Source organism: Myxine glutinosa, chromosome 5 (assembly GCF_964187855.1).
Source record: "Myxine glutinosa chromosome 5, kmMyxGlut1.1, whole genome shotgun sequence".
Classification (NCBI taxonomy): Eukaryota; Metazoa; Chordata; class Myxini; order Myxiniformes; family Myxinidae; genus Myxine; species Myxine glutinosa.
The window spans coordinates 161,058,585-161,073,949 of record NC_136265.1 but is presented as its reverse complement, the minus strand read 5'-3'; the positions used below and the strand labels follow the sequence as shown (position 1 = coordinate 161,073,949).

The following is a 15,365-nucleotide window of genomic DNA, read 5'->3' as shown; positions in this document are numbered from 1 at the left end:
CGGGCCGTACCTAAGAGGAGGAGGGTGCAGTGTTGCGGATATGAGGACTGTATTTTTTTGATTGTGTGTATTATTATTATTGCTTATTCTGCGCCTCCTGCCTCCGGAGCTGTGTAAAGGTCAAAGGGCGTCCCATAATTAGTCCATAAAGCATCCACACTACAGCTAATCATAGAATACCCCTGTTCAATAGTTATATCTTATTATGTGTTTTAGGGTAAGGCTGTGTCTCCCATTAATTGAAATACTCCATTGCACCAGTGAAAGAGATTGCACCAGTGAAAGAGATAGATTCCCTTCATTCCCATTCCCAAAAACCTCCATCCCCCCCTTTTCGTCAATTGCCATTCGCATTGCCAACTGCATTTTGGGCGGTTTTCTCTTCATCCGCCATTGACCACGAGGCAGGGTTGGGGAAGAAAGGCGGGTCCCCACCTCGTCATAGAGGGGAGGAGTGAGTCAGCCCCACTCAACCAACCACGAACAAGGGGTTGGACTTGGAGAGGGTGTGGAGAGAAACATCGAGGAGGTTCGCGAAGTTTGAAGGGTGGGGCCTATATAACCCGCAGGCAGGGCGTTTCCAAAAGGAGATGAGCCTTTACCGAGAGACGAGAGGGAGTCCAAGGAGTTGAGTCCAACCGAGAAGTCCAGAGTTGAGCTGCAGATCGAGCCACCGAAACTGCACTTACTGCAGCTCGAGCCACCGCCACTGCATTTACTGCAGCTGGAGCCACCGAAACTGCAGCCACAGCAGCATGAGGCCTGGACGGCAGTTTGGAGCAGGGCCGCGAAGGGGCGGCGGCTGCCCAACGAGTCGATCGGCTGCAGGACCAGTCGGACCTCCCTATCCCGCCAGCCATCCATCTCCAGCCAAGTCCTATCATCATTCCCCGCGTGAGTCTGTCCTTGTTTGTTCTGTCCCTGGGTTAATTAAGACTGTAGGTAAGCTAGCGTTGCACTGTGTATCTAATCTCGTCTGTAAATAAACGTGACTGCTTTCTTCTTGATTATATGTGTAAATAATAAGTCCAATTACTCTTGTGTACGTCTTCTTCCTCTTTGTATTCGGTCGCTTTAGAGTTTTCCCGATTGAATAGCGGTGGCGCGATCCGGCCAAAGTTTGGGGCAAATCGGGTATTAATCAAGGAAGCACTGTTTGGTCGCGGTAATAAAACCGCTCGGTCAAAATAACATCTTTAACCGCGTCCGTAACAATATATATATATATATATATATATATATATATATATATATATATATATATATATATATATATATATATATATATATATATATATATATCCCATCACTGGTTTACAAGTTTTTGCAGTAACAGGATTTTCACCGAACATGACCTCTGACCTTTGACCTCATGACCACAAAATCAGTTCATCTTTACCTCATTATCCATACCTGCACTGAGTTTGAATTGGATTCCTTCAGCCATTCTCAAGTTAGCACGGTGACAAAAAACCTATCACGGACGCACAGACCAATGGACACACAGATGGACAACCCAAAAACATAATGCCTCCAGTGACTTCGTCGGCGTAGGCATATCAAAAATTGGACATTTCCCGATGTTGAAACGCACAAGAAAACTTTGGCACACAAAGAGGCCCATTGGCCCATCATATTTCGGTATCTCCATGCTCATCGATTTAGTCTATCAAGGTGCTGCCCAAAAGGATCACTCTTCTGAAAGATACTGTGCAATCAGATTGGACTGATACTGTGTAATCAGCTATGTCCCTTCAAAGCACAACTTACTTAATCTGCAATGTAGCACCTACCTCCAGCACTCAATAAAATAAAGATTCCCCAAAAAATGACGATCATGGGTATATAATGTTATAATATAGAGCTCGAGAAGAATTAATAAAGGTAGTCTTTGCTCATGAACATACTCCATGTCAGACTCGGGAACTAACATGGGCAAGTAACTTGCAGACTTGGCATTTAATATGGAATATTTTTTTTTTTCTTGACTTGGGTTTACTTTCTGAACTCAGTATATCAATCTGGTGAGTTTCTTTTACGCTTCGGTGATTTCTTTGTTAAAAGAACCATGTCACTGATTGTCTGTCACAGCAAGAAGTCAATAACAGGATTATATCACAGGTGGCGTGACAAAATGTACGGACAGGTACATTTGATGATTGGCTTCACAATCGGGTATATAAGGGTTGTTGCATTCTGTATTAGTGGAAAACAACTGCTGCACGTCTACAGAAGTTATTGCCGCTTCCTCTGGAGATGGTCCGTCAACTCGACAATGCTGTTTGTCATGGAGTGGTGGCTTTACGAAATTCCGGCATGAAACAGCGTGCTATTGTTCGGCAGTATGGCATCACTCAAGGTCAGGTGTCAAAGATCCTGAAACGAAATGCTCAGAGGGGTGTCCCTACTCCAATACCGAGGCCAGGACGCCCCCGCAGAACCACAGGGAGGGATGATCGCCAGCTGCACCGGTTAGTCTGCAATGGCCGTACCAAGTCAGCTAATCGGCTCAGGGCTGAGTGGCAGCAACTGACAAATGTGCCTGTATCCAGAAGGCTAGTCAACCAACGACTGGTTCAAGCAGGCCATCAGGCCAAGCGTCCCCTGAGAAAGCCACGCCTGACCAGACAACACCGCCAGTGCCGATTGCAGTGGGCCAGAGAGCACCGTCAATGGCAGCCAGGACACTGGAATCACGTGATCTTCAGTGACGAGTCTAGATTTCTGGTCTATTGTCAAGATGGCCGTGTCCGAGTGCGCAGACAAGTGCATGAAGCCTACAATGAAGATTGTATAGTGCCAAGAGTCCAAGCTGGAGGTGGTGGGGTGACCGTTTGGGCTGCTTTTCATGCAGGTGGCAAAACTGACCTGGTTGTTCTGAATGGAAACCTGAACCAGTTCAAGTACAGGGCCATTCTGGAAGAAACATTGCTTCCATTTGCTCGTGCAGCCTTTCGAGGAAACTTTGTCTTCCAAGATGACAATGCACGGCCTCATCGTGCTCACATGATCCAACACTTTCTTGCTGACCATGGTGTAGAGCATATGGAGTGGCCTGCCATGTCCCCGGATATGAATCCGATAGAGAACTTGTGGGCAGAATTAACGCGTCAAATCGACCACGTGGACCAGCAGCCGACCTCTGTGCGTGAATTGCAGCAGGCCGTTGTCACTGCATGGCAAGCGATTCCTGTCCAAACCTTGGCAAATCTCGTGAACAGCATGCCTCAACGTGTATGTGCTCTCCTGAATGCTCGTGGGGGTTACACGAAGTACTGAACTGTCATTTTACTGTCCGTAATCCCAGTCGTAATTTAACTTTTGTTTTTGTTAAAAAATGTTTTGGCTAATGTGCAAAATAAAGAGATACTTCTGGAAAACGTACAGAAGTTTACTGTCCGTGAATTGAGTTCGATATCAGTTTACATCACTTTCAAGGATCAATTTATTTGCTTCGAAATGTCAAATGTGGTTTTGGTTTCTTTTAAAGGTCACATTAACAAAATCTAGAATAATTTCAACATAATTCCAATGAACTTTTGGTTCTAAGTCATCTTGAAAAGTAAGTTCACCCCCACAAAAAAAAATTCCATATTAAATGCCAAGTCTGTAATTAACTTAGCTTAATTCAGAACACTTTATTACCATTATTCCCAGGTGTTTGTATTCACAAATCTTCTGATAAACACTTTTAAAGTGCTCTTCAGTAGGAATTTGAGAATGTGGATTCCGGGCATTTAAAAAGTGTGGTCAATTGTGTATCAAAGCAAACTACAGGATGATGAGAGAGACCTGGTAGAAAATTCGCATTTTCTTCTGTGGTTCGACCGTTGCCGAATCTCGTTTTCCTTGAACTCCTCCAGGCAAAAATGAAGTGTTGGGACCTGAAGAACAAAAGAAACCCAGAGAAGCAAGGCCAAACAAACGAACATGCATTTATTTTCTCTACCGCACAGAGATGCTGAAACTAAGCAGATGTGATGCTGTTCAAAACGAGACCCGAGGGATCGTTCATGTTGTAGTTCAGACAAGCAAAACAAGGAAACCATCCACAGAATGTTAAGACGACTACCTGAAGCAAGGCTCTTGGCACAAGTTGCAAATGGTTGGAAAAGCCGACAATTAAAGCTGAACACAGCCATGGGTGATAAATACAGGGTGGGCCATAGAAAAGGTAAATAAATAAATAAAAACAATCAATCATAACTCGACATATGTGACACAACTCATAACTCGACATAAATAAATAAACATAAATGACAGATGTGACAGATTTATTTTATTTATGAGATATTTGTTACAATCTTCAAGTTTCAATACTTAAAGTGTTCAATACGAGATACCCTCTATTCTACACATTTTATTATACGCAGCAACAGGTTATGCATCACTTTCTGAATGGTCTCTTGGGTCACTCCCGAGATTTCAAATCAGCAACTGTGGTTGGTATAAACTGAGACACCCCCTTTGACTAGTCCCCAATTAAAAAAATCCAGCGGCGACAAGTCAGAGGATCTGGGGATGGTGAAGGAGGGGCACGGGAATTAAATTCTGTGACTGATAGGGTGATTAGGAAATTTTTCCCTCAGTCAATCGAGACATTCATGAGAGGTGTGGGAGGTCGCTCCATCTGGTTGAAACCGTAGATTTTCATTATTTCTCACCGTGTTACATAGGCAAGCCTTCGGCACGTGAAGATGACAATCTAATGTCACAGTTACTGCCATTTAGGTATTCGAAGTAAAAATAGGAATCGCACATTCGTGACGAATGAACTCAGTCCACACCAGACGGTGATTTTCGGAAAGCGAAGTGATGCTTCTTCATGTTCTTGTGGCTTTCCCAATCCCCAACATGTGTAATTCTGTGTATTAATCACCCAATTAATGTAAAAATGGTACTCAGCAGAGAAAATGATGTCATTGATACCAAGTTCTTCATTTTACAGTGCTTCAGAAAAGCGATTACAAAATCCACACTGTTCTGTGATCACTTTGAATAAGTGCTTGGAAAAGCTGTATTTTGTAAAGAAAATGCCCAAAGCCTTTTTTCATTATTTGTCGCAATGCTATGCAAATGATTGCTGTTTCAGCTTAGAGTAGTCTTGTTGATTTGCGTGGATTCCTCTCCATGTGTTGTCGTGCAGCTACAAAAGTCTCTCAAACACGAACACTAACTCGCTCTTTGGGGACACGAACAAGAACACACACTCTCCCTGGACCATGAGCACGGACATACACGCTCTCTGGGGACATGAACACCAACACGCTCCCTGGAACACAAACACCAACACGCTCCCTGGAACACAAACACTAACACGCTCCCTGGAACACAAACACCCTCTCTGGGGACATGAACAATAATTCGCTCTCTGGGGACGTGAACACCAACACGCTCTCTGGGGACATGAACACCAACACGCTCTCTGGGGACATGAACACCAACACGCTCTCTGGGGACATGAACACCAACACGCTCTCTGAGGACGTGAACACCAACACGCTCTCTGGGGACGTGAACACCAACACGCTCTCTGGGGACGTGAACACCAACACGCTCTCTGGGGACGTGAACACCAACACGCTCTCTGGGGACGTGAACACCAACACGCTCTCTGGGGACGTGAACACCAACACGCTCTTTGGGGACATGAACACCAACACGCTCTCTGGGGACATGAACACCAACACGCTCTCTGGGGACGTGAACACCAACACGCTCTCTGGGGACGTGAACACCAACACGCTCTCTGGGGACGTGAACACCAACACGCTCTCTGAGGACGTGAACACCAACACGCTCTCTGGTGACGTGAACACCAACACGCTCTCTGGGGACATGAACACCAACACGCTCTCTGGCGACGTGAACACCAACACGCTCTCTGGGGAGGTGAACACCAACACGCTCTCTGGGGACATGAACACAAACACACTCTCTGGGGACATGAACACAAACACACTCTCTGGGGACATGAACACAAACACACTCTCTGGGGACATGAACACAAACACACTCTCTGGGGACATGAACACCAACACGCTCTCTGGGGACATGAACACCAACACGCTCTCTGGGGACGTGAACACCAACACGCTCTCTGGGGACGTGAACACCAACACGCTCTCTGAGGACGTGAACACCAACACGCTCTCTCGGGACGTGAACACCAACACGCTCTCTGGGGACATGAACACCAACACGCTCTCTGGCGACGTGAACACCAACACGCTCTCTGGGGAGGTGAACACCAACACGCTCTCTGGGGACATGAACACAAACACACTCTCTGGGGACATGAACACAAACACACTCTCTGGGGACATGAACACAAACACACTCTCTGGGGACATGAACACAAACACACTCTCTGGGGACATGAACACAAACACACTCTCTGGGGACATGAACACAAACACACTCTCTGGGGACATGAACACAAACACACTCTCTGGGGACATGAACACCAATACGCTCTCTGGGGACGTGAACACCAACACGCTCTCTGGAGACGTGAACACCAACACGCTCTCTGGGGACGTGAACACCAACACGCTCTCTGGAGACATGAACACCAACACGCTCTCTGGGGACGTGAACACCAACACGCTCTCTGGGGACATGAACACCAACACGCTCTCTGGGGACATGAGCACCAACACGCTCTCTGGGGACATGAACACCAACACGCTCTCTGGAGACGTGAACACCAACACGCTCTCTGGGGACGTGAACACCAACACGCTCTCTGGGGACGTGAACACCAACACGCTCTCTGGGGACGTGAACACCAACACGCTCTCTGGCGACGTGAACACCAACACGCTCTCTGGGGACGTGAGCACCAACACGCTCTCTGGGGACATGAACGCCAACACGCTCTCTGGGGACATGAACACCAACGCGCTCTCTGGGGACATGAACACCAACGCGCTCTCTGGGGACATGAACACAAACACGCTCTCTGGGGACATGAACACAAACACGCTCTCTGGGGACGTGAACACCAACACGCTCTCTGGGGACGTGAACACCAACACGCTCTCTGGAGACGTGAACACCAACACGCTCTCTGGGGACGTGAACACCAACACGCTCTCTGGAGACATGAACACCAACACGCTCTCTGGGGACATGAACACAAACACACTCTCTGGGGACATGAACACAAACACACTCTCTGGGGACATGAACACCAACACACTCTCTGGGGACATGAACACCAACACACTCTCTGGGGACATGAACACCAACACACTCTCTGGGGACATGAACACCAACACGCTCTCTGGGGACATGAACACCAACACGCTCTCTGGGGACATGAACACCAACACGCTCTCTGGGGACATGAACACAAACACCCTCTCTGGGGACGTGAACACAAACACGCTCTCTGGGGACATGAACACAAACACGCTCTCTGGGGACATGAACATCAACACGCTCTCTGGGGACATGAACACAAACACACTCTCTGGGGACATGAACATAAACACGCTCTCTGGGGACATGAACACCAACACGCTCTCTGGGGACGTGAGCACCAACACGCTCTCTGGGGACGTGAGCACCAACACGCTCTCTGGGGACGTGAGCACCAACACGCTCTCTGGGGACGTGAGCACCAACACGCTCTCTGGGGACGTGAGCACCAACACGCTCTCTGGGGACATGAACACCAACACGCTCTCTGGGGACATGAACACCAACACGCTCTCTGGGGACGTGAACACCAACACGCTCTCTGGGGACGTGAACACAAACACGCTCTCTGGGGACGTGAACACCAACACACTCTCTGGGGACGTGAACACCAACACTCTCTCTGGGGACATGAACACAAACACGCTCTCTGGGGACATGAACATCAACACGCTCTCTGGGGACATGAACACAAACACACTCTCTGGGGACATGAACATAAACACGCTCTCTGGGGACATGAACACCAACACGCTCTCTGGGGACGTGAGCACCAACACGCTCTCTGGGGACGTGAGCACCAACACGCTCTCTGGGGACATGAACACCAACACGCTCTCTGGGGACATGAACACCAACACGCTCTCTGGGGACGTGAACACCAACACGCTCTCTGGGGACGTGAACACCAACACGCTCTCTGGGGACATGAACACCAACACACTCTCTGGGGACATGAACACCAACACACTCTCTGGGGACGTGAACACCAACACGCTCTCTGGGGACATGAACATCAACACGCTCTCTGGGGACATGAACATCAACACGCTCTCTGGGGACATGAACACAAACACACTCTCTGGGGACATGAACATAAACACGCTGTCTGGGGACATGAACATCAACACACTCTCTGGGGACATGAACATGAACACGCTGATTGGGGACATGCTCTCTGGGGGCACGAACACAAACACTCTCCCTGGGAATATTCCCACAACCTGGGAAAATATTTTGTGATATCATGGTGGGGGATGGAAGGGGAAAAGGGAAGGTGATCATGTATAGTTTCTGTTTACTTACCAACCCCAGCTGGAGTAGAAGGCCTCGTGCTATTATGTTTTGGGTCAGTTGATGGACTCGCAGGTGGATCTCCAGCATTGCGAGTGGATAGTGGCCGAGCATGCGGCGCGAGTGGCTTGGCATGGGGTGCTGCACGTCGGTCAAGTGGACCACCAGTCCATCGGAGTGTGAACTGCAGTGTGGGGCTTTGCAAGAATGTCTCAAATAAAGGAAACTTCTGCAAAGATGAGGAGATTAATTTTAGATGTCACGAGACTTGGACAAAAGGGATTAAAAGGCAAGAAGCCTGATCATACAAATTGAAACACCACATGTGATGCATCATAGATTAAAAAAGGAAACGGTGAATGACCTTTCCATCAATTACAGTTTCCCATGTGGCACGCCGACGGCCTGGTAACCACACCTCTTGCTCTTGTAACGCCACCTCATAGTCGCCGTCTAGCAACTGGCACCGCCTGCCATTCCAGCATATAGCACAAAGTTGGGTAACGTGACATTGCATTTTTAAAAAGCCATATAGTACTTAAACAGGACTAGCTGCCTTGGAAACGCACATGTTGCAAAACATGCTAAGTATAAAATGGGATGATTTCATAAGAAACTATAACGGCACTAGAAATATAAAACAATAAACATTCACAGCAATTCAAAAGCATTTATTTATATGCATCGAAAAGACAACGGCTGCTTTTCTTGAGGCCTCATGAAAAGTAAAAAAGGAATTTCAAATCAAACTTCAAATACAATAAGTTTCAGCAAAACAAAAAAAGTAAATAAGAAAATGAAACAACACGTCATTGCAAAAAAACAAATACAAATTGTGCTCTGTCCCCCAAATATTCCTACAGGTCGCACGAGATCTGCCAGCAACCCTCTTATGGTTAAACTGCCAAAATCTACGCTTTCTGCTCACCTTCACTTTCATTCCCCTTTTCTCCCGCCTCTGGAACAAACTCCCCCACTCCCTTCAATCCCACTCCTCCCTCCAGGTCTTTAAAACAGCTGTTCACAACCATCTATTTTCTTCCCCCATCCAAAACCTTGATCTTTTCTACCCCCGCTAATTCACCCCAGATACACTTTTTTGAAATACCAACTTCTTTCCTGGAAGTCCTTGCAGTGTCCATATGTTCTATACCTCTCTCACCTCCCCCCAAGCCCTCTCCCTCCCACAGTTCTCTTGATGTCCCTGCTCTCAAATGTTGTGTTTGTGTCCTTCCCCCTCTCTCCCCATCTTGTCTACAGCTCCCCTTATTTTGTGTTTTATGTGTCGGTTTGACTTTTTGTGATTAATGTTAGCTCTTTCACGAGCCTCGATGTTGTATACAAAAAAAATAATAATAATAATAATAATTACAAATAGCAAGTAAAAACAAGAACGACATTTGGTGGAGCGCACACCTCCGCCAGGCTGAATAGTTTACGTTTTGTATCCCACGAATAGGCCGGATCTGCATCCTGACCTTAATCAAAATCAAATCGGCTTGTTCTTGTGACCTAATCCACTCATCAAACAGGTTTTGTGAAATATTGTCCACAACTTTTTGAAATATCTATATAAATAAAACACAGTTTGTGTGTGTGTGTGTGTGTGTGTGTGTGTGTGTGTGTGTGTGTGTGTGTATGCTACCGATAGACTCCTAAACGGAGAGGCTCATGTGCTTGATATTTGGCATAGACATGGCCATTGAGCCTGGGAAGGACATGGCCTACCTAAAAATATTTGACGAGATCTATATTTTAAATTCATATTTACCTCAACGCATTTCAGCGAGGAACATTATACACGGAATCTCAGCCGGTGCCAGAGCAGCTCGCTGATTCGCTCAGAGCGATCACATGATGTTCCATCCTCGCTGCCAGACCACTGAACGGAAAATATATAGAATGACCATTGCTATTCACACCACATAGGTGAAGATGCAGCTACCGGGCGCCATCTTGGTTGGCACTCGATGCTGGGCGATGGTGATTTCCGTCACACGTTTGCACGTAATTCAGAGCGAAAAGCGATTGCGTTTTTTCACCTTTTGTGCGATCGTGTTTTGTGTCGATTTTGTGCGATACGAATTAAACGTCTTTGAAACAGCTGTGAAACGTCTTTCCACAACCCTTCCGTAACCGATTGGAGCAGTTTATTGCTGCACAAAATGGCATTTTAACAGTTGTCTCCCTTTTAAAATCTGGGACACGTTCAAAACAAACGAGATCCGCGAAGCGAGTTGGTCGAGTCGTGCTAACCAAGATGGCGACACGGCGGCTACACTTTTCAAGGAGTATGAGCATTCTATATATTTTCAATTCAGTGCGCCAGACTCGCTCAAGTATGTACTTGATTTGTGGCATAGACATGGCCATTGGGCCTTCACGGTGTAATTTGTGCGAGGCTTTTGTCCGAGTGAGCTTGAGTCGAGAGGGCGAATGTATGGGTTGGGAATGTACGGGTCTCCCTTCCCCCGCCCGGCAACGCCGGTACTGGAGGGCGTCACAGGATCGGTGAGTCTCCAAAATCCGCTTCGTGCTGTTGTTGCGAAGATGCAGGACGATGTCGCGATTGTTGTGCTGCTCTCCTCCCATGAGAACTGCAACGTCATTGTTGACTGGCCCTCCCCTTCCTCCTCCCCTTCCCCCCTCCCCTTCCCCCCTCCCCCTACCCTTACCTGTTTAAATTGTCTAAATTTTGTCTAAATCCGTCCATTACTTTTTGAGATATTGTGGTATATATCGTTTTTGGCCCTATGACTCAATGGTGAAGAATCGCTTAAAAATTCTCGAATCCGGATCCAGATCCAGATCTTTACCGAAATTGAATCAATTTTACCGTGTCACACGCTAACCTGTACACCACCAAATTGCGTCCAAATCCGTCCTTAACCTTTTCAAATATCCTGCTCACAGACAACGACAGGGGTGAAAATATAACCTCCATCCATCTTCGGTGGTGGAGGTAATGAAGACATCAGAGAAAGCCTTGAACAAATTTTTGTGATTGTGAGAATGTGTAAATCTAGACCAAAATGGTTTGGGCATATTGAAAGAGTGGAAGAGGAAAGGCAAGTGAAAATAATATAAAAAGCAGGATGATTTCAAGAACAAGTGGGTAAGCCAAGAACCCAGATGGAAGAAACATTCGAGAAGGATCTAATATACCTGTAAATGAATATGGAAGAAGCATAATAACTAGCCCAAGATAGCAAAGGGTGGGAGAGCTGTGGTTCAGGCCTAATGCTGTGGGAAGATGAACAAGAGGAAGAATAAGCTTTGCAAGAGATGTCTCCTACCAATGTGATATTTTCTAAGTCCAAAAAGGGCATAACTATGTGAAAGACTGACAAAATGCCCTGAAACTCGAACATGTTCTGCAACTTATAATACGACAAAGTACCAAGTTTCAGTTGAATATGTTCAATTGTAAGGGCAGAATGTCGAGAAAACCAGTCCTCTCTGGTGAAACCGGTAGGGGACTAATAAGAAAGACAGGAGAAACATGGGATAGCTCACATAGCCACAATGACAACATTATTTAAAGATCAAATTAACTATCCTCAGGTGGGGAGAGGTGGGGGGGGGGGGGGGGTGGAGAAGGAGGGGGGTGGGGAAGGGATAACCACAGGGATTTGATAACTACATTACAGTTCACACATTGTTAAATCGAGATCAAATAAACTCTTAATACATTCCTTGGCACCTTCGCATGTCACACAATCAATCTGTATCTACTAAGAGGATTTTGTATTCTGATGATTTTCATAAAAATGAAAATACATGGACAGTACCATGAAACCTGATTTTCAGATTCCAGCAAAAACGAGAGTTTGGTGAAATGAGACGAAGACAGGAAAAAAAAAGAAAGACACTGACCGGTTTTTGTCAAAGACAGTCAACTCTGCCAAGTACACCTTATCTCCTTCATCACGTCGGCCACGCTTGCTCGGTACCTCGTCCGTAACATCTGCACAAAGCACGGGTTCCAAACGTGACCGTACCAGGTCATTGAGGACTTCAAACTTTCATTTGTCCAGCAATTCCAATTACTCCAATATACCAATTCCACTTTTATTTAATCTAAAACTCAATTCCTGCAAAATGTTGATCGGCCAAGGCTACTTTGTCACTGAAAGTTTATATTCAGCAATGAGCGTTCACTGTCAATATAAAATTGCAAACAAAGAAACAAATGAAGAAAACGAACCGATGATTCAATTTACATTTGTGTATTTATTGTGATGTGAGGCTAACCCCCGCTCTTGCAAGGAAAATGGCCTTAAAATGCATGTAGTTGTTGTTGTTGTTGTATTTATTGTGATACTGTTATTCACTGCATGGATTTGCATCTTTACAACTTGTCGAGTTGACGCCAGATCACGTCACGGCGCCAGATCATGACGCCAGATCTTTTTCTGTACAAGATTGTGGCTCATGGAAAAGTGAGGTGACAGAAGGTGTAAAGGTAATGGGAGCAGTCGGGCCGCAGTTAGACACTAAACAACGACACAGTAACCAGCAAATAAAGGGCTTAATAGGGGTAAAGATTGTGGGTAAGGATGGGAAATGACATGAAGTGGTGGTACACTGCCTGCTTGAAGCCCGAGAGAAAAGGGTGGAATTGAACAATCTTGGGAAGGCAGTTCCACAAACTGGGGGAAAAAAGGAACAAAAAGGTTAAGGTTGAATTGTAAGGGTTTACCCAGAGGGGGCTGGGGTACTGGAAGACCTGGTGCATCCTGGAGATGGGGAGGGTCAAAGGGCTGAGAAAACAGAGGGAGCTAGACCAGAGAAGAGACCGTAAAAGACAGAGGCAAACAACCTGCATATGATGCGAGAGCAACAGGCCTTCTGCTTCAGTGTAAATGCCAATAATGTTGAGCTGGACAGATGTGATGCTGGGATGCCGGCGCATAGGGAAGAGCATTACTCCATTTAGCTACAGACAAAGCGCTTGTAAGCTCTGGATAGTGACGATTTTCAAAATAATGGGATGGAGGATGCCTAATCTGCACAATCTTTGAAGGCCAGCTTTATAAGGTCCGTGAAGGAGAGGTCATGGATAAACCTCTTCCAGTGGCTGCTATCCTTCTGGAGAACCAGGGTAAGACTATGAGAATTGCCAGGTTTGTAACCAAGACATGTTGCATTTATCAGACCAGCATCTAATAAATTCCAGATCCTTGGAGAGTGACACAGCTGCCACTGGCCTGTCAGTGAGATGGGGATGCAGATGGGGGAGGGTAATGTATTATCAGATTGCCAGTACAGATCCAGGATGGGCAGGATGGCCTTGAAGTATTCACACTCACCTCTGAGCTGTGCAGCTGGGGTATAAATATCGGCACAGCTACAAACCGTCATCCTGGTGTCTTGCAGGCAGTGCGAACATCAATGTGTGTGTCGTCCCTCGGATGGACGTTAAACTGTGCGTCCCATGTGTCAGCATCAGTTGGTGGACATTGTAGATAGATCCCACCGTGTCCTTGACAATGAGAAGGCGAGCTTTCGCCGGCACGCTGGAAAAATTCAAAATTCCTGCCATAACCTACAGGGGGGCAACTACATCAGTGGCACAGCTGCTCCCTCCGCCATGATGCTGACCCACAGCAATGTGCTGCATAGGAAAGAAGTAGTACCGATCGAAATGGCATGTCCAAATTGCGCACATCTGCATGCATCACACAAGGACTGCTTTCTCATATCATCAAACCAACTGTCATCATGCCAGCTGGCTGGTTGTGGGTTCCTCTCTCACCAGCCATGGCACGTCAGCAAAGGACCTCTGCAACTCATTGGGACTGACACAATCTGTCAATTTCCCGACCCGGATCGCAGTCAATGGAGTATCTTCTCTTCTGGACTTGGTTATGACAAACTTCCCTGCAAATGTCTGCTGCTCTTCTTCTGCTCCAATCGGTTCTTCTGATCATGTGCTTGTTAAAGTGGACATCTCTCCGGCCATTCTCAGAGAGCCTCCTCAGTGCCGACGAGTCTGGCATTTCATTCAGGCTGACTGGCACGGTCCGCAAGCAGCCATCAATCATCTGGACTGGTCTCCCATCTCTACTGCCTCTGACGTCAATTCTTCCTGGGAATTCTTCCAAAGCAAACTGCTCTCTCTCATGCACAGATTTATCCCATCTCGTCTTCAGTTGTCTTACCCTTCCTCCCGCCCTTGGTACACTGAATCTTGTGGTGAGGCATTTGCCCTGAAACAACTTGCCTTTGCCTCTTGGAAGGCAAATCCAACTGAAGGCAATCTCAGTTCCTTCCACCAAGCTCGGAACAAGTGTGTGTCTACCCTCAGGTGTGCCAAGGAAGCACTATCTCTCCACACTCAAGATTGAACTCTCAAACCTGTCTCCTTCCTCCAAATCCTGGTGGCGTCTGGTCAAATCCGTTTCTGGTGTTTGTTCCCCCTCCATCCCCTCCCTTACCTCAAATGGCTACACAGTTGACACCGCACGTGACAAAGCCAAATGCCTCAACTCTGTATTTGCCTCAAAATCTTGTGTCCCAAACCCATCTCTCTCTGTTCCCACCTTACCCAGTCGAACCCAACTGCTCCTGGACTCTGCGTCCTTCTCTCCTGACAAGGTGGAGAAGTTTTTGTCAAACCTCGACTCTGATTCTGCAACTGGACCAGACGGCATCAGCCCACAGGTCCTAAAATCCTGCTCTGCCGCTCTATCTCACCCTCTCTCTGTTCTTTTCACCCTCTCTTTTGCTCAAGGTCATCTGCCAGCATCTTGGAAATCAGCAATCATTAACGCTTAACACAAAAAAGGTGCAAAAACAGATCCTTGCAACTACAGACCAATCAGCCTGCTTCCAATTATCAGCAAAGTCATGGATTCCATCAT

The 15,365-nt window shown here is 46.7% G+C and overlaps 1 protein-coding gene across 4 annotated transcripts in view; it reads right to left on the bottom strand.

The window, feature by feature from the left end:
* Window positions 1–15,365, bottom strand: part of SUZ12 (SUZ12 polycomb repressive complex 2 subunit) — a 131,814-nt gene that overhangs the window by 62,381 nt on the left and 54,068 nt on the right. For 3 of the 4 annotated variants that reach the window (XM_068115813.2, XM_068115817.2, XM_068115814.2), the window contains exons 8-11: window positions 12,376–12,466; window positions 8,864–8,969; window positions 8,512–8,728; window positions 3,793–3,884 (exon numbers count right to left, since the gene is read on the bottom strand). In XM_068115813.2, coding sequence (XP_067971914.2) covers window positions 3,793–3,884; window positions 8,512–8,728; window positions 8,864–8,969; window positions 12,376–12,466 — 506 coding nt within the window. The remainder of the gene's footprint in view (window positions 1–3,792; window positions 3,885–8,511; window positions 8,729–8,863; window positions 8,970–12,375; window positions 12,467–15,365) is intronic. The other variant, XM_068115816.2, reaches the window with a different exon arrangement.